This window comes from Pseudorasbora parva, chromosome 2, assembly GCF_024679245.1.
Source record: "Pseudorasbora parva isolate DD20220531a chromosome 2, ASM2467924v1, whole genome shotgun sequence".
NCBI classification, from domain to species: Eukaryota; Metazoa; Chordata; class Actinopteri; order Cypriniformes; family Gobionidae; genus Pseudorasbora; species Pseudorasbora parva.
In genome coordinates, this window is record NC_090173.1 from 3,344,137 (window position 1) to 3,366,848 (window position 22,712).

The following is a 22,712-nucleotide window of genomic DNA, read 5'->3' on the forward strand; positions in this document are numbered from 1 at the left end:
CAGCTCTTCCTGATGCTTTGATGCTATTGATGAACTAATGATGAATTAATGCGTCAGTCACTAGAGCGTCTCTTGAGGACAGAGGAGTGAGGTTTACTTGTGTAAGGCCGCCCAAATCGTCCCAATGGAGGCTTAACGATCAGCGGGTGAAGGTCGCTGCGCGTTCGGTCTTCAGCGGGGCAAAAGGGATTTTTTTCCAATTCCTCGTTAATCTGACTCCATTTAATCACAATTTAGAATTTAGGTTAGAATGCCAATTATTTGGTAATTTATATTTAATAGTTTACGTACACATTTAATTATTCCGTTTAACCCTTTGTTGAAATTATGTCCGTTCGTAACCTGAATAATTCCAGAGCAAGTCAGACTCAATCAAAGTGTAACAATTTATTAACAGTCAGGTAAATGTATAATGCCAATTACATAATCAATTCGAAAGTATACTTCACATCAAATACTCTGAAGTAAAGAATGAGATGTATACCTGACTTATCAAGGTTACATAATGCTGCATGGGTTAAACGTCCAGCATTACGGGCTGACCTGACTACAGTATCGAGCCCTGAGCTCTTTGCAACATTTCCTTAAATACCCAGAACCAGATCCATACCCAGAACCATTTGAAACTCTTTCAAATGGAAACACCAGTTCACAATAGGAATTTGCATTGATCAGGTCCTATAGACTTGATTAGAAGAGAGGCCAAATGGCTGAAAGCCACACCCACCATACACCAAGGAAAGATATTTTTAAACTCATCATAAAACATTTATGATGTTCTAGTTTACTTCTGTGGAGTTGAGATATGTGTACCAGTCGCACTGAGACATTTCAAATGATATCAAACACATATAATACTGTATCGTGAGGATTGACATTGTAACAAAGAGATTTCTGGTGCATTTCAGGTGATTTCAATATGAGAGGCTGCAGGAGTTTGGGGGAAGTTTCATGTGAAAGGAAAGGCATGTAAATTAGAGTCATTCATAGATGGTTCACTCAGTGTGATGTCGTCTCGGACAGAGACTCTAACTGTATGAATGAGTTCAGATGCTAATTTCCTTTGTTTTCTCAGAGCGATTAGACATTTCGGAATCGACTAGGTTTTTCCAGCCTTACAGTTCCCTTTCGGGGAACTCGAGCTGCGTCGAAACGCTGTGAGAACGCCTCTGCGTTAATGCGTCGTGAAGCGCCTGTAGAACCATTCCATCGGAAAAAAGATCGATCGTCGGCGTGATGACGTCATCGACCGGAAGCTATAAAGCGTCCGTGAAAACAAACAGGAACTAGCTTCTGAGCCTTCAGCAAGCGATCTGTGTGAACCTGTCTGTCTATTTGGTGTTTTTGTCTGTCTATATCCAGAGATTTTCCACCCTTTTTGTTAAATATCATTAGTTTAACAAAAATAAAGAGAAAATAAGATAGATAGAGATGGCGAGTGAGAGCTGTAATTTCAGGAAGTGTGTTCCTCCCTGCCCACACTACATCACGGGCGGGGACACACACCTTCTCTGTGTTGCATGCTTGGGAGCGCAGCATGCCCAGGCAGCCCTCGAGGGGGCTGCTTGCGAGCATTGTGAGCGATTACCACTAAGAACGCTGCGCTCCCGCCGGGCACTCTTCGAGGAGGGTGCCTCGGCTCGTGTTCCCCGCGGCTCTGGTCCCGCTGCCGCCGAGGCGGAGCGATGGCTGCAGTCGTGGGGATCACAATTGGATGTTGCAGAGGGGTTAGAGACGGGCGCTGCCTTATCTCTGCCCTCACCTGCTCCATCCAGCGGCTCTTCTCGGGGCATGGAAGCACGCATGGCGGTTTCTTCCCCCCCGAGAGAGTCGCCGGTGCTTCATCTGTCCAGCTCTGAGGAGGTGGACGTTGAAAGCATCGAGACTGAAGACTCGCCACTTCAGTCCCCTGCTAGTGAGGAACTAGTTGAGGTTCTGACGCGAGCAGTGGCCAGATTAAACATCGACTGGCCCACTGAGAGAACTGAGGCAGGAAGAAAGCGTCACAGCAAGTTAGACGAACAATTCCTGCCGTCTCGCGCTTCAGAGCCTCAGCGGCGGGGCCTGCCGTTCTTCCATGACTTGCACACCGAGGTGGCAAGATCATGGAGGAGACCGGCATCATATCGAGTTTTCAGCCCGCAGACCTCGGTCTACAGTAACATCGCCGGGCTGAAACAATATGGTTATGGGGCGATGCCAAAGGTTGAAGAGACGCTTGCGAGCCATCTCTCGCCTTCCTCGGCATCATCCCTTAAGGCCCTGACTTTAACCACCAGACCTCTAAAAACAACGTCGGCGTTGGTGGGTAAAGCGTACTCGGCAGCGGGTCAGGCGGCTGCATGCCTGCACACGATGGCTATCGTGCAGGCATACCAGGCTGACCTGCTGAGGGATCTGGATGGTAGTGATGTTGTGGGGGGAGATATTGTCGCTGAATTGAGAACATCAGCTGATTTAGCTCTCCGGGCCACCAAGGAGACGGCCAGATGTGTTGGCCGCTCCATGGCAGCATTGGTGGCCACGGAGAGACACCTATGGTTGAACCCCACAGACATCAAGGAGAGGGAGAAAGCTTTCCTGCTTGATGCGCCGCTTTCTCCTGGAGGCCTCTTCGGTGACGCAGTCCACACTGTCACCGAGAGGTTCCAGGAGTCGAAAAAGCAAGCTGCGGCGCTCAAGCAGTTCCTCCCTCTCCGGGTCCAGGTCCCTGGGGCTGCTGCCGATACCATCAAGCAGCCCAAACCGAGTACGAGCTCCTCACATAGGGCTCAACAAAAACAGAGCGTCGCTGCCCGAGCTCCCCCTCAGCGCGGGGACGAGGGGCGGCGCTCTCAGACGAGGCCTTCGAGGGGCAGGGCTGATCTGCGGACAGTCCTGATCGCCAAGAAGGCCTCGTCGAAGCGTTCCTGACGCCAGAAGCGTCAGGACGCTGAGGGTGGTTCCCCCCGTAGGGAAACGGTGTTTACCCCTGCCAACGGTACCCGTTTCCCTACGGCACCCTCGGGGGGCCGCGCTGCCAACCCCGCCGCAATGCCGGGGCGGAGTCGGTCTCCGCGGGCCACCCAAGGGTGGTCCGCACCCCCTCCGGGGGGCCCCCGAGCAGTCAAGTCAGTTGTTCCCTGCCGGTCCGCCGCTTCAGGGCACTGTGCTTGTTGCTCAAAATACACCAGAGGCCAGCCTCGAGAGGCTGGTTCCCTTAGTAGATTTTCTAGACGAGTGGAAACGTCTATCAAATATATCTCATTGGGTCCTGCAGATAATAGAAAAGGGGTACGCCATTCAATTCAGAAGTTGGCCACCTCCTTTCTGCGGTGTCCTACCTACAGAGGTGGGCCCGGAGCAGGCTCTGGTAATGGCACAGGAAGTAGAGACACTCCTGCAAAAAGGGGCTATAGAGAGGGTTCCCCCTCCCAGCAGGGAGTCTGGCTTTTACAGCCGTTACTTCATCGTGCCGAAGAAGGATGGGGGCTTACGCCCGATATTAGATCTGCGGCTATTGAATCAGTCGGTGGCCAAGCTCAAATTCAAGATGCTTACACTCAGACAGATTGTATCGCAGATCAAGTCGGAGGATTGGTTTGTCCCCATAGACCTCAAAGATGCGTATTTTCATGTCTCCATCCTTCCACATCACAGGAAGTTCCTGAGGTTTGCCTTCGGGGGAGAGGCATACCAATATCGGGTACTTCCCTTCGGTCTAGCACTGTCACCCCGCACGTTCACCAAGTGTGTGGATGCAGCTCTGGCGCCGCTGCGTCTGCAGGGCATCCGCATTCTGAACTATATCGACGACTGGCTGATTCTAGCGAATACAGAGCAGATGGCGGTTCAGCATCGAGATGCTGTTCTCGCCCATATGTCGAAGCTAGGGTTGAGGCTGAACGCCAAGAAGAGTGTGCTTTCTCCGGCTCAGAGAACCACTTTTCTAGGTGTGAACTGGGATTCGGTAATTATGCGGGCGCAATTATCGCCAACACGCATAGCATCGATCCTGGCAGCCGTAAAAGAACAGAAGCTAGGCCGGGCCGTCACTGTGAAACAGTTCCAGAAACTGTTAGGTCTCATGGCAGCAGCGTCCAACGTGATACCTTTTGGCCTACTGTACATGAGGCCACTGCAGTGGTGGCTCAAAACAAAAGGGTTCTCCCCGAGGGGAAATCCGCTCCGCACGATCAAAGTCACGCGGCGATGCCTACGTGCTCTGGTCATGTGGAAAAACCCGGGGTTTTTATCTCAGGGTCCCGTGTTGGGGGCTCATGTTCGTCGCGTAACGCTAACGACAGATGCCTCTCTCACGGGCTGGGGGGCGACCATGAGTGGTCGCTCATCCCAGGGTCTATGGCAGGAACATCAGCGGCACTGGCACATAAATCGGCTAGAGATGCTCGCAGTGTTTCTTGCATTGAAACAGTTCCTGCCCGACCTCAGGGGCCACCACGTGCTAGTCAGGACAGACAACACGTCGGTGGTCGCCTATATAAATCACCAGGGGGGTCTGAGGTCTCGTCCGTTGGACAAATTGGCACATCGGATCCTCCTGTGGGCCCAAGGGAAATTGCTGTCAATCAGGGCAGTGTATATCCCGGGGGCCCTGAATCAGGAAGCAGACATCCTGTCGAGACAGGGGCTGAGGCCCGGGGAATGGAGACTCCACCCAGAGGTGGTGGAGCTCCTGTGGAAGGTTTATGGGAAAGCGGAAATAGACCTATTTGCTTCGGCGGAGAATTCCCACTGCCCGCAGTGGTTTTCTCTGACCCATCCGGCCCCGTCCACAAGGAAGCTGTACGCTTTGAAATGGAGACTTTTCTCAGCATGGTGCAGAGAACGCCAGTGGGACCCAGTTAACTGCCCGGTTGGTACAGTGCTGGAGTTCCTGCAGGCAAGGTTCTCGGCAGGGTTGACCCCCTCCACAATAAAGGTGTACGTGGCGGCCTTGGGTGCCTTCCACGTCCCTTTCGGTGGAGTGTCTTTGGGAAGACACCCTCTAATAACACGCTTCCTTCGTGGCACTTTAAGGTTGAGGCCGGCTATGCACTCGAGGGTCCCAGCATGGGACTTGGCCATTGTTCTGAGGGGCTTGTCCGGACCACCGTTCGAACCTCTGGAGGAGGTTTCGGACAAGTTCCTCACCCTAAAAACCATCTTTCTGTTGGCCATATCGTCTCTTAAAAGAATAGGAGATATTCAGTCCCTGTCGGTAGGGCCCTCATGTTTAGAGTTTGCGCCTGGGATGGTGAAAGCATTTCTGCATCCCAGGCCGGGTTATGTCCCCAAGGTTCCTACGAGCCCACGGGGCCCCATCACTCTACAAGCCTTCTGTCCTCCTCCGTTTAAGACGTCAGACCAGGAAAGGTTAAATCTGCTGTGTCCTGTGAGGGCACTGGATACTTACGTCCACAGAGCTGCCCTGTGGAGGAAATCTGACCAATTATTTGTCTGTTTCGGACCCCCTAAGAAGGGGGCTCCAGTATCCAAGCAGAGGATGAGCAAGTGGGTGGTCGAGGCCATCTCACTTGCTTATGAAGCGGCCGGGCAGCCGTCTCCACTGGCTGTCCGGGCGCATTCAACCAGGGGTATGGCTGCTTCAAAAGCACTCTTGTAGGGGGCTTCCCTCCACGATATTTGTAACGCGGCCGGATGGTCGTCTCCGTTAACCTTCGTCAGGTTCTATGAACTAGACCTGGCATCTACTGTTGGGGCGCAGGTTCTCTCGTAACCGTGTGCGCTTCGGCTTCACACATACGAGACACTTGGTCCTATGGCGATGTGGGTATAAGCGTTCTCACAGCGTTTCGACGCAGCTCGAGTTCCCCGAAAGGGAACGTCTCAGGTTACGTATGTAACCCTAGTTCCCTGAGGGAACGAGACGCTGCGTCGCTCTGCCATACTCCCGGCGTGTCCGTGATCACTTACTTCAGGCTTTATCAGAAGTTAGTTCCTGTTTGTTTTCATGGACGCTTTATAGCTTCCGGTCGATGACGTCATCACGCCGACAATCGATCTTTTTTCCGATGGAATGGTTCTACAGGCGCTTCACGACGCATTAACGCAGAGGCGTTCTCACAGCGTTTCGACGCAGCCTCTCGTTCCCTCAGGGAACTAGGGTTACATACGTAACCTGAGACGATTCCACCTCTTGATCCCGTTGGGTCAAACTCTGGTGGTCTTATGGGATCATAGTTAAATGTTGGTTTGTAATCCTTGCGATGTAGAAATTGTCTTTGTAATATAGCAGCTGCAGAGACCTTCGGAAAGTTCTTTGTTCACCTGCAGGACACCGTCTCACCAGGTGTGTGTAAATTGAGTTCCAGCTGGTGGGTGAATTCAGGTGTTCTACCTTCGCAATGATAATCTGACCCTCCTTGTGTAATCCTCACACCTCCAATGGTGTGGTTCACTGGGCAGACTTCAATATGTGGAAGGCTTCTCCGTAGTGACACGCTGTTTGGTGTTTGACACCTGAAAGCATCTTAATGTCCACTTGACGACTGAACACTGATGAACTTGAAGCCGTAGAGAAATGCATAAGAACATATAATACAAGAAAACAAAAATGAAAAAACAATGTAGGTTCATGTCAGCAGTGCGATTGGTACACCTTCTCTCAAGTGTTTTTTAAGGTCATAATTGGTTGGGTGGATTAAATATATTTAATCACCTAATTCTTCACTATCACTGGGATAAAGTGATAGCGGAATTTAAGTATTCTTGGTCTGTATCCCCTAGGAAATTTAGCAAAAATTCAGTGCAGTTTATATATTTAAATCGATGATATGCATATATAATAACATCAATAATATTCAATCACAATTATGAAGATATACATATATAAATAATAACCACTGTGTTTGTTCAGGAATCTTCCAATGCAATTAAGGCAGATCTGTTTAGTCATACAATAATGGGGATTGTGTATTCCTTGTCACAGTGTGTGTGTGTGTGTGTGCTTGTGTGTGTGCGTGCTTGTGTGTGTGTGTGATTCCTATGAGTTGGTAGGATGTAGTGAATAGCGTTTGCTATGTGTGTCTTCGTGAGACTGTCATCATGGGACCAACTCTACTATCCTGTGTGTGTGAAGCTATTTGGATCTGTTGGTGTGAAAAGATGGACAATAGATCTTTAGTGAAGTAACACTTTTGGACTCTATGCCATCTTTGTCATCTATGATGTATAGTGTTCAGTCTGTAAAGACGATCTATTTTAGGTGATGGTGATATGAGGGTCTAGTGAAGGAGGTGTGTGTTCTGTGTTCGTGTCTGGGAGATGGGTGGAGTCTTATCAATAACAATCCGTGTTGCATAATTTAGTTCCAGTGCTACACTAGGAGTTCATGTATACTGTTTGTGAAGTGTGAATGACCCCATCAAGTGTTTTCGCACCCATCTCCCTCATTTCAGATTGTTCTGACAATTCCATTGTTCTGGCTCTGGTGGGGGTGTTAGCCCCTTTCCAGCATCCATCCTCCAAGGAATTGCAGTTGTAAACCTGAGACAAAAATAATGCAGAGAATCACAGTTAATTCTGACATTATCAACAGCTTCACAGTCAGATGTGGACTTATTTGAATGGCACTATTATGCCTGTTGCAATTTTCATCCTGGCTGTCACATGAAACAGAGTTTCATCGGCCAGGTCTGAATTGTTGCTGTTGTTTTAGTAAAGTGTGTGACACCTTAAAACTGTTCTTACAGTCGAGCCTTCACAGTCTGCTGTGAGCATTAGAGACCCCAGTTCTGCTGGGGAATTTTTCTGGATTAATCAGAGCTTTTATCGCTCATACTGTCATGAATTCCGGTGGGTTGGTTCCCATGGCTTTATTTCCAGTTGCTCTTATTACAGTCAGATCTTTGGGCAGAAATTAGTTTGAATTGGTTTGCTATTATCAGTGCCACACATCTAGCTCTAGTTGTGTTCTTGTAAAGGCAAAAGATAACAGCATAACCCCTCCCTTTTGGCACTGGGAATTGAACCAATGCAACACAACAACAATAAATCCAATACATGTATTTATATGTATTACCTCGTTATTTCATCTGACTCCATAAAATAAAAAGGTTTTAAATTATTATGTTAATCATTAACTTTAGGTTTCTATTTTCTTTCAATTCAATTCTTATACATTGTGTTATACTCAGTAATCAAGATTCCGATAACATTGAGTCTCGCACCGGTCAGAGTACAATCTCTTTCGCAAACTCCTCAGTCTTGGTCATTCAGTAGAGGCCAGTGACTGATATCTTGGACGCCCGTGCTACACGTTGATCATTCCAAGATATTTTTGTTCAGTCCCCTTGGATTTGAATTCTCGTAATAAATGTAAATTGCTTTTATTCAGAGGCCCATGACCACCACCACAGAATCAAGTGACCAACTTACTATCTCTAATGATGACTTTCTATAATTATGCCGTGGTTTTCCACGTCTACGTAATTAGAGCAATATTACAACAATCAGGAATTAGGGTTGCCCTATTTAGATTGGTCTAACAATTTGTTATTGTTCTAAACGGAAGACATCTTTAGTCTTTCAACCCGCAGTCCAAGTCTACGTATCTGAACGCCAATGTGTTAGTCGGAGCTCTAAAACATCAGCCTGGTGTGCTTTAATGCTCCACCGAAAAACTGTGTTCTAGTCCGTGTTACTAACCTGAGCGTAGTCTTGTGGTGTCATGGATGTACATGATCCACTGAGTTATTAACACAACATACGTTATAGTATTTTCATGGATAATGCAATTGTAAATAACACTGTAGCCACATGGCAATCCTATGCTCCACATGGGAGACAAACAAATTCAACATAGAAACACATTTATTCTTTTTTTACAAGATACATGGTCTAGAATGCATAGCATCTACAACCTTTATCCTAAGTGTTTCATACACTTACAGTAAAGCAATCTTGTTTTTTAAAGAATATACTTAAATAGCCTAGGTGTTTTTATTAACACAAACAACTATAATGTGTGTGCAATGCGCACGTTTATTTACAATTACAAATTTGAAAATACAAGCAGGATCACTGCAATTTGGATGTTTTATCTATTAAACTCATTGCTATTAGGCTACTAGCCCACCAGCAAGTGAGGTTAATAAGGCCTTGCATGAACAATGCAGTTAACTCACTGAAAGTTGTACCTGCAAATGAGCGATAATCTTTGCCCTTAGAAAGGAATTTCCCGTTTTTCTGAAAATAAGGTGGCGGTCGACCCCTACCCAGTGACCAGCATGTTACCTCTGAATGGCCAAATTTTCTGACAGGAACTGCAAAACCTGTTCTCTTTGCCATAGGTTTGACTGCTTTGTTCTCCTGGAGTTTGAGGATTTTCATGACTCTCTAATGTCCGAACACCAAGTGTACTGGTACATGACTGCGCTATTGTGGTGCTGCATCACCTTTAGAACTGAAATAGGCACACTTCCTTGAGTTGCACATGGATTTTCTGAACTAAACATTTCAGATTCATTAGAGCAAGTCACCTCATCTAAGAAATGAACATGCTTTTTAGTCCCATCGCTGTTAAGCGTTTTGGGAGGCATGAACTTTTTAGCTACTAGTTCAGCCTTGAGATCTGCAATGGTCTCCTCTTGATTTTTACACTTCTCAGTCAGGGCTAACAGCTCAGTTAGTAATTTATTTAGCTGTGTTTGAAGATCTTGAATCTTTGCCTTAGACTTTTCTGCTTCTGTGTTTTTAGAATCCACTTCTTTACATCTAGCATCTAGACTTAATAATTGAAATGGTTCCACATTACGTAGACTTTTACAGTCTCTGAAGTTTAAAGTCTCAGTTTTTTCAGAAGGTTTAGACTTCTTTTGGAGTTTGTCATTACACTTTGTGCGAGTCTTTACCGGGCATTGTTCTTTTGGTTCATCGTGCCTTAACACAGGAGCTCGGTTACGAGTTTCTCTCTGTGGCTTGTATGTTAATGCGGCATCATCATCATTTTGATTCTCAAGATCACAAATGTCATCCAGTGCTGCTTGTTTAACTGCGGCTACTGGAAATCCTACATTATCGCAACAATCTTCGAGAGCAGATATGTAGTTATTGCCGGTTTGCAGTTTTCTTTGGAGCTGATCGATTTTTGTTGCCATTTCTTCGCGCTGTCTAGCCCACCCTCGTTGTTCGTATGCTGCCGCTTCGACTTTTGCTCTTAACATTTTTAATTCGTCTGATCGCAATCTTTCAATTTCTTTGATATTTGTTATCGTTCGTTCATTCTCGGCCATTGTTTGGAGGTCGTTACGGCGAAGCAAATAAACAATTGCAGCGGGAATTCTCTTGTATTTTGATTTTGATTTTAGTTGCGCGCCCTTAGCAGAATACCAGGATATAATTTCGTTATTGGTCCACTTCATGTTAAATCCTTTGTCGCTTAATTGAAAAAGGAGATCTTGTAGTTGTACGCCTAGTATTCCCATAATTTCCTCATCTACACTACAGTTGTGCTGTCCCTGAAAAGTCATGTTTCACGTCTAATTCTTACACAATATCGGATTTCTACAGTTCTGATCTATACTGGGTATACCGACCCGTTCTATAAATGTGTCTATATGTGTGAGTTGCAGATAAACTTTCCCTCAACAGTTCTAAAAGGCAATGAAATTTACTTACCACAGCAGTTGAATAAAGAGAAGCTCAAACCTCTTGTTGGTTTTTGAAATCCAATACTTCGCTGAAAAGCTATAGCTAGCGAGCCATACTTCGTTGCTCGTAAGAGAGTTGCAACATCACGTCGCCGGGTCACCAAATTGTAAGGCCGCTAGTCCAGCCTTACACTTGCACAGTGACTACTAGCTGGCCTGTGTTACATATACTTTGGTTATTGTTCTTTACCTACTAAGTTTATATTGTTAATTATTTGGGAATCATTTTCTCCTGTTTAATCTAGTTTGAGGGGTTAGTTTTTTATTGTATTTGTGTGTTTTCTTTTGTAGCTTAGTTTCTCCCAAATAGTGTGAGGGTTTATGTTTTTTTGTTTTGGCCTTGAAGGATGAAAATAAAACCTGTTTTTGACACAGTGTTGTTTTTTCAGTCTTTGTTAAAGCACATGGCTTTGTGATTGAAACTTGTTGTCAGATCACACCATTTGTATTCTGTTACATGTTCCTCCAAACCTAAACTATATAGGGATGCAACAATAAAGTAAATTCCTCCAAATAATGGTGGGAAAACTGTTGAAAGCATAAAGACAAATTAATGTACATGTAGGAGCCAACAAATACCCTCAGACTTCAGATGAAATTAGCTTTAAATGAATAGTTCACCCAAAAATAAAAATGCTCTCATCATTTACTCAGCCTCAAGTTGTTCCAAACCTGAATGAGTTTCTTACTTCTGCTGAACACAAAAGAAGATATTTGGAAGAATGTTTGTAAGAAAGCAGATAGAGCCAGGGCTGGACTGGGGCTAACATTCGGCTCTGGCATACCCAGCACATCCGGCCCATGAGTTCCCTGTGAATGTTTTTGCTGGGGTTGGGGCCTTAAATTGGAGTATATAAATAAAACTAGGACAAGGGCAAATAATGATAGATATTATCGAATTTGCTGCAAATGCAGATAAACTTAATATTGCTTTTTTTTGTCACACAGAAATGCCCTTGGCAGTAAAGCACTGATGATTTTGAGCTAGGATGCAGTAAAGTAAATGTACTTCTTTTAAATGCTGTCATCATTTACTCTCTCTCGCGTCCTTCCAAACCTGTATGACTTCTGGGAAACACAAAAGAAGATGTTTTGAAGAATGTTGGCAACCCAGCCATTTTGGTTAGGCTACCATTTGAAGATTGTATGAACAAAAAAACACACTCATTTTATTTTAAGCTAAACAGAAATAAATTCATTTAGCTTTGGAATGACATTAGGGTGTCATTTAAGTAAGACACTGATATCTACCTTTCATGAGGCTATTAAGTTTCATTAAATCTATTAAAAAAAGTTAATAAAACTTTTAAAGAGGAAAAAAAAGCTTTGTCCTTAATTCATGGGATCCAAACTTTAAAGCTGTTTTCTAGACTATAGTTTAACTGTAGGCCAGTTTCATTTAAATGGAAGATCATGGTAGTCACAGGGTAAAAAACATAGACTGTAAAAACCTTGCTCCTCATTATATGGCTATATGGTTTCTAAAACTAAAACATATATAATAAACTATTATATTTGTAAGTTAAAAAATGTAAACACCTGTAGAAAATATGAAAAAAGCCTCTATGAAAGTGATTTATTTTCTGCAATATTAATTTAAGTAATATAGCAACATTTTTTAATACATGTTTCTTCCAAAACACCATATTTCTCCGCTGTTAGCTGCAATGTAAGTTGTGGTTCTGCTAAAGTTAAGCGTTTGTGTGTATTGCCGTTTTCCACTTTACCTCGTCATGAACACATGCTCGCGGCTGTTTTCAGCTGATTCAACACAGAACCTGTAATGTTTCCATATCATACGATTGTATAAAACAAAATTGGGAGTCAAAGTGCCGTATAGAGCAACATTTAAACGCAGCGTACGTCCGTCAGCGGCTGCTGCAGATATTAACCTTTTGCAGTTCCATGCGCTCAAATAATAAATAAATAAATAGAAAAAAGCGCCTAATATGGAGGGGAGGTCTCTCTCGCTTCGGCTTGTCAATTCAGAAGACAAACCAATGGGCCGCTGTCACTTGCTCTATCTGCTTTGTTTCAAACATTCTTCCAAATATCTTCTTTTGTGTTCAGCAGAACAAAGACACTCATACAGGTTTGGAACAACTTGAGGCTGAGTAAATGATGACAGAATTTTCATTTCACTATTGGGTGATATATGCCTTTAAGTGTGAATTTACAGGAGATGTGAAGACATCATCATAATAAATGAGGTGAAAACAGGAACTATTGAGATGAAATAAAGAGTCTTTTCAGCAGCTCTGTTAATATTGATGAGCCTCAGACTATCAACACTCATACAACAAGACATTCAGGATCATCAGCAGATCATCTCACTTTATTCTGACTGTTTGCTCTTACAAACACATTATTACACTCAGGATCAGTGGTGGAGGAAGAACTGAATCTCAGTACGTAAGTTAAAGTACAAGTAACCAGAAATATATTTACTTTGGTAAAAGTAGAAGTACTACAACGACAACCCTACTTAAGTAAAAAGTAAAAAGTACCTGCTTTTAAATGTACTTTAAGTATTAAAAGTAAAAGTACTTGCATAAAAATGTATTCTCTTAATGTCTAATTCTAATAATTAAAAAGAAGAAAACAGTATGAGCGTTGGCATTTTAATTGAGTTAGTTTTGGGTTAATGTAATTGTTCTTACCATCTGTTGCCTAGTTTACATTCGGACTTACAATTCTGGGCCTGGTTTTTCAAAAGGTTTAATCTGCATAAAATTGATCCGGATTTAGTAATCCTTTTTGTTTTGTTTTGAAGATTGTTTTAACTAAAATAAGTGAACTAAACCACCAGTAGATGGCGGCGGGTGAATCCTTATGAGAGAGTCATTGAGTCGATTCGTTCAAACGGCTGATTCGTTCATAAATGAGGCAGTCGTTTATGAATAAGGCATTGAATCTTTGATTCTGTCACTGTGCAATACGTTATGGTTCGGATGTGGAAATCTGATCTTGGAAATATTTTCGCTGCTGAAATAGAACAAAAGCAATAAAGCAATCAATAAAATGTAAGTGACTTGATGTTAATACATTTTTAATGGAACTGTCAAATGAAATCATTGTCACATTTTCTGTCGTGATAGTATTCAGGAAAACTACACTCGTTGGTCGTGTCATGTGATGTTTTTTTAACTGTTATAAAATATAAAAGCTAAACATTTTGAATGCAGTATGTAACTGAGTTTCTTTGTGTGAGCGGGGCTGATTTTTGTTTCCATTTCTCCTCGAGAGGCTGCGCGAGCCTCAACAGCGCAACCGTCAGTTCATTAGCCTATAACGTACATTATATATTATTATCCGGGCAAGCCTTAATCTCGAGCCCTGAACCTGATCAGAAAATGTAACGAAACGTTGCCGAAATGTAGTGGAGTAGAAAGTATAACAATTGCTGCAAAATGTAACGAAGTAAAAGTAAAAAGTATGCACTATTTATTCTACTTAAGAAAAGTACAGATACGTGAAAAATGTACTTAAGTAAAGTAACGAAGGATTTGTACTTCGTTACATCCCACCACTGCTCAGGATATATGACAAAAGACTATTAAACTGCTCAACTGAAAGACAATACAAATGACATAATCATCAACCACTACTGCTAAGTAACTATAAATCGAACTATGATTTGATTTTATGATAACTACTTTGTTATAAATAATTACATCTTTATCATGTAACAGTTTCTAAGTGCAGGACACTGATCAGAGACAGTTATGTTTCCAGTGGCAAACTGTATTCATATTCATCTGTATTGACATTTATGTATATGGCCATTCTGTGTCAAATCTACCAGCGATCTTCCCTAGCTTGATTTTGGCCCATCAATATTAACAGAGCTGCTGAAAAGACTCTTTATTTCATCTCAATAGTTCCTGTTTTCACCTCATTTATGATGATGATGTCTTCACATCTCCTGTAAATTCACACTTAAAGCTCATTTCATTGGGCTCAGCAGACTGAGGGGATTTGATGACTACAAATATGTAGTATGTATACATAGTGCTTTATAAATAAAATGTATTATTATTATCATCATCATCATAATTATTTATTTCTGTTGTAATGCATAAACCTGTGGCCCGTTTCAGAAAGGAGGTGAAGTGAAAACTCTTGAGTTTGTTAACCTGAAATGAGGGAAACTGCTGGGTTTTCTGTTTCAGAATAGAAGGAATGTTAAACGGGTAAATCAAGCCCTTTTCTGAAAGAGGTAAACCATGGTAACTTACTCTGTGAACATAATCTGGCCTGGAGTTTCTTTCGTTCTTTTCCCCCTTTTAAAACGTCAGCAGTGTTTAAATACTTCACCTTTTACCTGAGCTATTTGGGAGCGGTGAGAAATTCACTTTATTTCTAACTGGACTCAAACATGTTATGGTTGGGCTTTAATGCTCTAACAAAGGGTAGTTGTACATTTTCCTTATTTCTTTGGATGTAATGTTTGGTTGACATATATGCAACAGCAACAATAATGTGCTTGTTTGGGTAATCTTCTAGTCAAAACTTAAATATACTTAACTCTGCTCTTGGAGGAATGGATCCCCTTTTTTTTAATATGTGACCAAAATAAGTGTTACAACGTTAACGTAATTGTTTAAAAGGTAGTTTGTGACATCAAAAACACCAGCGATTTCAAACCACGTTTTTGAGTCTGTCTTTAGATCACTGCAGTTTTTAAAGAGAAAATACTTAGCAATGCTCATGCTTTGTCTGAAAGCATATTAAACACACCACAGATAACAGAATGTAAACAGCTTTAAAAACTTGATTTTCACCACAGGGGGACTTTAAGATGTGCCAGTTTGTATATTATTAGTATATTATATTATTTAATTTGGCAGATCAGCTCCTCCCATTCTGCAATTCAAACTCAGCAATGCTCTGCCCCCTGCAATTACATCATCAATGAAGCTCCTCCCACATAATTTATTGATGAACTGGTGTGGGAGGAGCTTCACGGTTCATCAATAAATGCTACATAAAGGGCTGAAATCTGCAAAGACTGAGTGTATTAAAGAGGACAGTGAGAACACGAGTGATCCAGAACCTGCAGAATGAAACACACTGAAGATCCTGAAGAACAAAGAGGTTGGTGTTTATTCTTCATTCATTCATGATGCTGGAGAACATTCATGATAGGAAGATTCAACACTTCAGTATAATTAGATAAATATAAATGGGATTTTTGTTGTTTTACCTAACCACCAAGCTGTATCAAGTAAATTAAGTTTCCAAAATGGTGGACAGGGTATGTAAGCATAACTCAAGCAAATACTGATGTTACAGATAAAGCTGTATTTCTCGTAAATGATAAAAGTCATCCACAGTAGCTTATTCTTCTTACTTTAACTTTGGTAAGAGGGTTTCTGCAGACACTGTAAACTTGAACAGGAATGAAGTGAGAATCACTTGAGCTTGTGTGTCAGTGTCCCACATTCATAAGTGTATGAATGGAAGTCAATGCAACGGTTTGAAATTCAGACACTGAGGCCAGGGATACTTGACGTATCTTCAGCAGGATTCTTTGAGGATTGTTTGTGATGCCCCAGTCATCAATTCAACTAAAGTCTCATTGTAGTTTATATACACTTTCCGTGGTCAGTGTTTGGAGATGGAGACAAAGCTTGTTAAAGGCACCATGCAAATGAAGCATTGAAGTGTAGTTACCTGCCCCAGACTCTAGAGTTTCACAAGTCCTAATCCAATCTGCATAACTATTGAAAGAATGGGATGGGCTACACAAGCTATTAAAGACAATAGGTGAGAGTCTCTGTAATCCGGCTCATTTGACTTACAATTTACCAAGTCTTGCACTTTATGACCCAATCAATTTATACTATGACTCTTCAGAACCCCCTTCTGGTAATTTATCATCTTTTGCAACGTCCATACTCAAATCCATCATGAAACACAATGGTGGAAATTTTCAAAAACACATTCCCAAACCACAGTCTTTCTTCATATTGCCAGCTTTAAACAGCCATGTAAACAAGCTTAGGAATCAGGTGTTTTCATCTCTTTCGTTTGAAAATAAATACTTACTTTAGCATTACTATTAAGAATAAGGGGCATTAATTGTATTATGTGCATCAAAGAATCATTCAACCTTTTAAACAAGCCTGGTTTTAGCAGTTGTCTATTACATCGCAGTTGTTTCATTTCACTTCATCTCTCTCTCTCTCTTTCAATTATTTTGCTTTACTGACAATAATTATTTTATCTTTGATTTCAGACCTGATGGAAGAGAGCGAGGAGAGTGAAGAACTGAGAGAAGTGGAGGAGGAACATCAAGTCAAACCTGGAGAAAAACCTTTGAGTCGCTCAAAGACTAAAAATACATTTATAAAGAAAAAAAGAGCCACACAATCTTTCATCTGCACGTGTGGAAAGAGCTTCCTCTACAGAAAAGATCTTGAGATTCACATGAGAGTTCATACTGCAGAGAAGCCTTTCACATGTGATCAATGTGGGAAGAGATTCACACAATCATCAGACCTTAAAGTTCACATGAGGATCCACACCGGAGAGAGACCATTCTCATGTGATCAGTGCGGGAAGAGTTTCATGCATTCATCACACCTAAAAAGACACATGAAGATCCTCACCGGAGAGAAGCCGTTCACATGTGAACAGTGCGGGAAGGATTTCAGAGAAAAACGAAGTCTTGAGGGTCATGTAAGAATTCATACTGGAGAAAAGCCTTTCAAATGTGATCATTGTGGGAAAGGTTTCATTGAAAAACGAAGTCTTGAGACTCATGTAAGAATCCATACTGGAGAGAAGCCATTCAAATGTGATCAGTGCGGGAAGAGCTTCACAATAAAATCAAATCTTAGACTTCACATGAGGATCCACAGCGGCATTTATAATAAGGAGAAGCCACATTCATGTTCTGTGTGTGGAAAGAGTTTTGCACTGCTTTGTAATTTAAAAGCACATCAGAAAATACACACTGGTGTGAGAGAGTACATGTGCTTTGAGTGTGAGAAGACTTTTATTTCAGGAAGTGAGTTAAAACAGCACCAGAGGATTCACACTGGAGAAAAACCTTACAAGTGTTCACACTGTGACAAGAGATTTAGTTGCTCAGGAAATCTGAAAACACATGAAAAGATTCACACTGGAGAAAAACCTTACAAGTGTTCACACTGTGACCAGAGATTCAGTCGCTCAGGAACTCTGAAAACACATGAGAAGATTCACACTGGAGAAAAACCTTACAAGTGTTCACACTGTGACAAGAGATTCTGTCAGTCAGGAACTCTGAAAACACATGAGAAGATTCACACTGGAGAAAAACCTTACAAGTGTTCACACTGTGACAAGAGATTCAGTCGGTCATCATATCTGAAAACACATGAGAAGATTCACACTGGAGAAAAACCTTACAAGTGTTCACACTGTGACAAGAGATTTAGTCGGTCAGAAACTCTAAAAACACATGAGAGGATCCACACAGGAGAGAAGCCATTCTCATGTGATCAGTGCGAGAAGGGTTTCACAGATAAACGAAGTCTTGAGATTCATGTTAGTGTACATACTGGTGAGAAGCCGCACACGTGTGATCAATGCGGAAAGAGTTTTGCTTTCAAAGGCTATCTTAAGCAACACATGAGGATCCATACAGTAGAGAAATCTTATCACTGCTATCCATGCAGAGAGAGTTTTGAGACCTTACACCTGTAATCAATGCGGGAAGAGTTTCTCTAAGTCCTCCACACTGAAATCACATCTTCTCACTCATTCTGAAAAAAGAACACCAGAAGATTCACACTGAAGAGCACCAGAAGAGCACCAGAAGATTCACACTGGAAACAAACAACACTGAAGTCCTTCACTAGAGATGATGAAGTGAAAGTGCCAGAAGATTCACACTGGAAACAAACAACACTGAAGTCCTTCACTAGAGATGATGAACTGAAAGAGTACCAGAAGATTCACACTGGAAACAAACAACACTGAAGTCCTTCACTAGAGATGATGAACTGAAAGAGCACCAGAAGATTCACACTGGAAACAAACAACACTGAAGTCCTTCACTAGAGATGATGAACTGAAAGAGCACCAGAAGATTCACACTGGAAACAAACAACACTGAAGTCCTTCACTAGAGATGATGAACTGAAAGTGCCAGAAGATTCACACTGGAAACAAACAACACTGAAGTCCTTCACTAGAGATGATGAACTGAAAGTGCCAGAAGATTCACACTGGAAACAAACAACACTGAAGTCCTTCACTAGAGATGATGAACTGAAAGAGCACCAGAAGATTCACACTGGAAACAAACAACACTGCAACAAGAGATTCAATGTGTCAGAAAGGCATGAAAGGACTCTTGTCATGGATTCATGTCATTCATGTCAATTGTCATGTGTAGGTTGCAATAAAGTGAAAAGATTGATCAATTTACAGCAGTATCTTATTTATTAAACATAAACCAAAGTTCATCTTCAGGAGTGTGTTCATTTTCTTGAATTTAATTCTTACTACAGTTTTTTTTATTCGCTTTGGTACTATTATCGCATGTATGTGGTAAAACCTCACAACTGTTAGTACAAAACTCAAAGCAGATTATCAAAAAGTCTGTTTTTTCAAACATGTAATCACATGTTCAATTGACTATGTACAATGTACAAAATTACACATTCACTTTTTCACCATACTGAATCAGTGTGTCATCAAGAATTACCTTTCATATGAAGTAATTGTCTTTCACAGTGCAATGCTCACAATACTTTTGATATGCTTCTCATCTGATTTGTGTAAATACATTTGACCAACACTTAATCCAACTGATCTTAATGGTTAATCACTGAACCATTTGGTAATATATTTCCATTTCAGCAATACAGTATATGGATTGAGAACTACAGAAATAAAATGTGTTTGTACGAACATAAAAATTAACCACACCTGATGAAAACCCGTTCTTGCTAATTGATTTCCGATGGGGTAACCACAATTGGACATTAGATATAAAAGTCAGGGTGTAAACTTTTTACACTGGTAATTTCTTTCAACATGGACCAGGATAGACAGCAAGGAATTGGAAGAGCTCGTGGACGAGGGATCCATCAGAGAGGTGGGCATGGGATCCGTCAGAGAGGTGGGCATGGGGCCCATCAAAGGGTTGGTCATCGGAGAGGGGGAGGCAAAACTGTTGTCTCTAATGAAGTCCGGGCCATCATCGTTGATCATGTGGTGAACCGAGGCCTTACTATGGCAGAAGCGGCCAGATTAGTTGAGCCAAATCTAAAAAGATCAACTGTCAATTCTATCATCCAAACCTTTCGCCAAGAAAACCGGTAAGTGTGGAAGATGTATACTACTGTATTACATTCACAGTAAATTGTAATGCATGTAAACATGTTACAGTATTTGTACAGCATGATCTATTGATAGTATTCTCTGTTCTATGCTTAGAATGAACAGAAAACCCCATAGCGGTGGTCGTGGCCGTGTGCTGACCGACCAGCAAGAGTTGGCAGTGGTGGAAATGGTGAGGGCCAGGAATGATATACGGCTGTCAGAAATAAAGCAGGCAATTGAGGAGAACAATGACACCTTTGCCAATGTGGTATCCATCAGCCTACCAACAGTAGCCCGCCTTTTAAAGCGGCACCAGATATCAATGAAACACATTTACCTGGTGCCTTTTGAGAGAAACAATGACCGGGTGAAACAACTAAGGGCTGAGTATGTTCAGGTACAGCACCATACTGTATATTGTTTTACTGTTACTATTTGAAGCATCACATATTGGAACAACACTGTAAAAAGAACTAACCAAAATATATTTTTTTAGAGGGTTATGGTGCTTGATGCTGATGTGAACTATCACAAGTACGTTTTTGTTGATGAAGCTGGCTTTAACCTTGCCAAAACTCGTCGCCGTGGACGTAACATTATTGTTACGGGCCACTGTCCAAGTGCCTGGACAACGTGGAGGAAACATCTCTATGTGCGCAGCTATCTCTGAAGATGGTGTCCTAGGACGTAGGCCATTACTTGGCTCCTACAATGCTGCACATCTTATTGAGTTTCTCAATGAAATTGAGCTAGCCTGTCAAGGTGAAGGGGTCACATGTGTAATTGTGTGGGATAATGTCAGTTTTCACCACGCAGAGGTAGTTCAAGCATGGTTTCAGGCCCATCCTCGATTCATGACCCTCTACCTGCCTCCATACTCTCCTTTCCTCAACCCTATTGAGGAATTTTTTTCAGCATGGAGGTGGAAGGTCTATGATCGCCATCCCCTTGAGCGTGCCACCCTCCTTCAGGCCATGGATGATGCATGTGATGACATCAATGTAGACTAATGTCAAGCATGGATTCGTCATGCCAAAAAGGTTTTTTCCAAGGTGCTTGAACAATGGGAACATTCATTGTGATGTGGACGAGAATCTATTGCCAAATGCTCAAGACAGGCTTGATCCAAATTAATGTGTGCACTAATTGTTATGTTTTGTTCTCATTTAGTTACACTATAGAAAATATACCTATGTTACAATTATATCTTAAAATTATATCCTAATTTGCCCAAATGATTGTAGAGGATGTCTTCATTGATCCTTTACTTGATTACACATAGGATGGATATTTTGGAAATTATAGATTATGTAAATGTAAGTAATGTAAGCATATTGCCTTATGTGAAACTGTGTAATATGTATTTTATAGTACTATAGCATATTAATTTCAGCACTTCTAAGGCTGATTTGAAACGTGTATCTTGCATTGTTTGCTGTTGGATGAACTGACTGTTAAAAGTACTAAACTGAAACAAGATCATACTTTTGGGTTTCTGTGATTAAACCAAATGTTCTCATTACATATTCCAATAATCTTGTGTTTGAAACAATGATTATGTGGACTGAAAACATTACATCAGGTTTTGAAAGAATGACTAGCTGTGTTACAAGTGTGATCAGTTTGGATTTTTGTACTAAGAGTTTTGAAAATGTACACCTTACTTGTGAAAATTGTACCAAAGCGAATAAAAAAAACTGTAATATAGAATTAGTAATTTTTTATGAAGGAAAGTCATAATAAAAATAAACTTCCTCTATATGAAAACGGGCACATCAAATAGACATCTCTGAGATATATGTGCGATTTTTAAAGGTAGTTTAAAATCAATCTATAGTTAGATTCTTATTGTGATGTTGTGCATGGTATTAATCTAAGTATCATAAGTAGGGACCGGGGTAGGCGGATTAATGGGAGCATGAAAAACTGGCTTTAATTTGGAAACATGAAACACGGGGTGAATTCTCCCGTACGCGGGAGGTAGTTTGAGGCGGACTGTCACGGGGCTAAGAATTTTGGTGTCAGTAAACGGGCCAGTGAATTTAGGGGCTAACTTATTATTCACGGAGCGGAGAGGAATGTTCTTAGAAGAAAGCGACGCTTTTTGACCCACGACGTAAACGGGAGGCTTGGACAGGTGGCGATCGGTTTGGGCCTTGGTGCGTTTACCTACCCTGAGCAGAGTTTCACGGGCTCTACTCCAAGTGTCTCGACACCTCTGGACGAAGGCGTGTGCGGAGGGGACCGCGACCTCGGATTCCAGACTGGGAAAGATAGGTGGCTGGTACCTTAAACTACATTCAAAAGGCGAAAGGCTCGTACCTGACACTGGTAATGAATTATGTGCGTACTCAATCCATGAGATGAGAAGGATTATTGGAGGCCAAACATTGTAACTCTCGCTCTAGGTCCTGGTTGGCCTGCTCAGTCTGGCCATCTCCCCTAATAATTTACAAAATTCTCGCCAAAATTTGGACACGAATATCATTCACAGTGTTCTGATTTGTTAATTCCTCTCCTGTCAATCCAGATGAATCAGTCAATCTTTTTAACAGTACCTGGACTTCTAACTTCCATCCAAGATGATGAAGAAAATACATCCTTTTACAAAGACTTGATTCCTTGATTACCTTAAAGATTTGCATTGATGGATTAACAGTCAAGTTTTATATTCATTTGGGGGAATTTATTAAACAGCCATTGCTTTGTGTGTATAATAATTAAACGGAAAGAAAATGA

General features: G+C 41.9%; 1 protein-coding gene across 1 annotated transcript in view; it reads left to right on the forward strand.

Annotated features, from left to right (window-relative positions):
• Positions 1 to 2,196: 2,196 nt before the first annotated feature.
• LOC137089911 (zinc finger protein 665-like) overlaps positions 2,197 to 22,712 on the forward strand; it is a 67,226-nt gene continuing 46,710 nt past the window's right edge. Inside the window, exons 1-3 of the mRNA XM_067453481.1 lie at positions 2,197 to 2,404; positions 16,894 to 18,295; positions 18,333 to 18,416. Of these exons, the coding sequence (XP_067309582.1) occupies positions 2,197 to 2,404; positions 16,894 to 18,295; positions 18,333 to 18,416 (1,694 nt within the window). The remainder of the gene's footprint in view (positions 2,405 to 16,893; positions 18,296 to 18,332; positions 18,417 to 22,712) is intronic.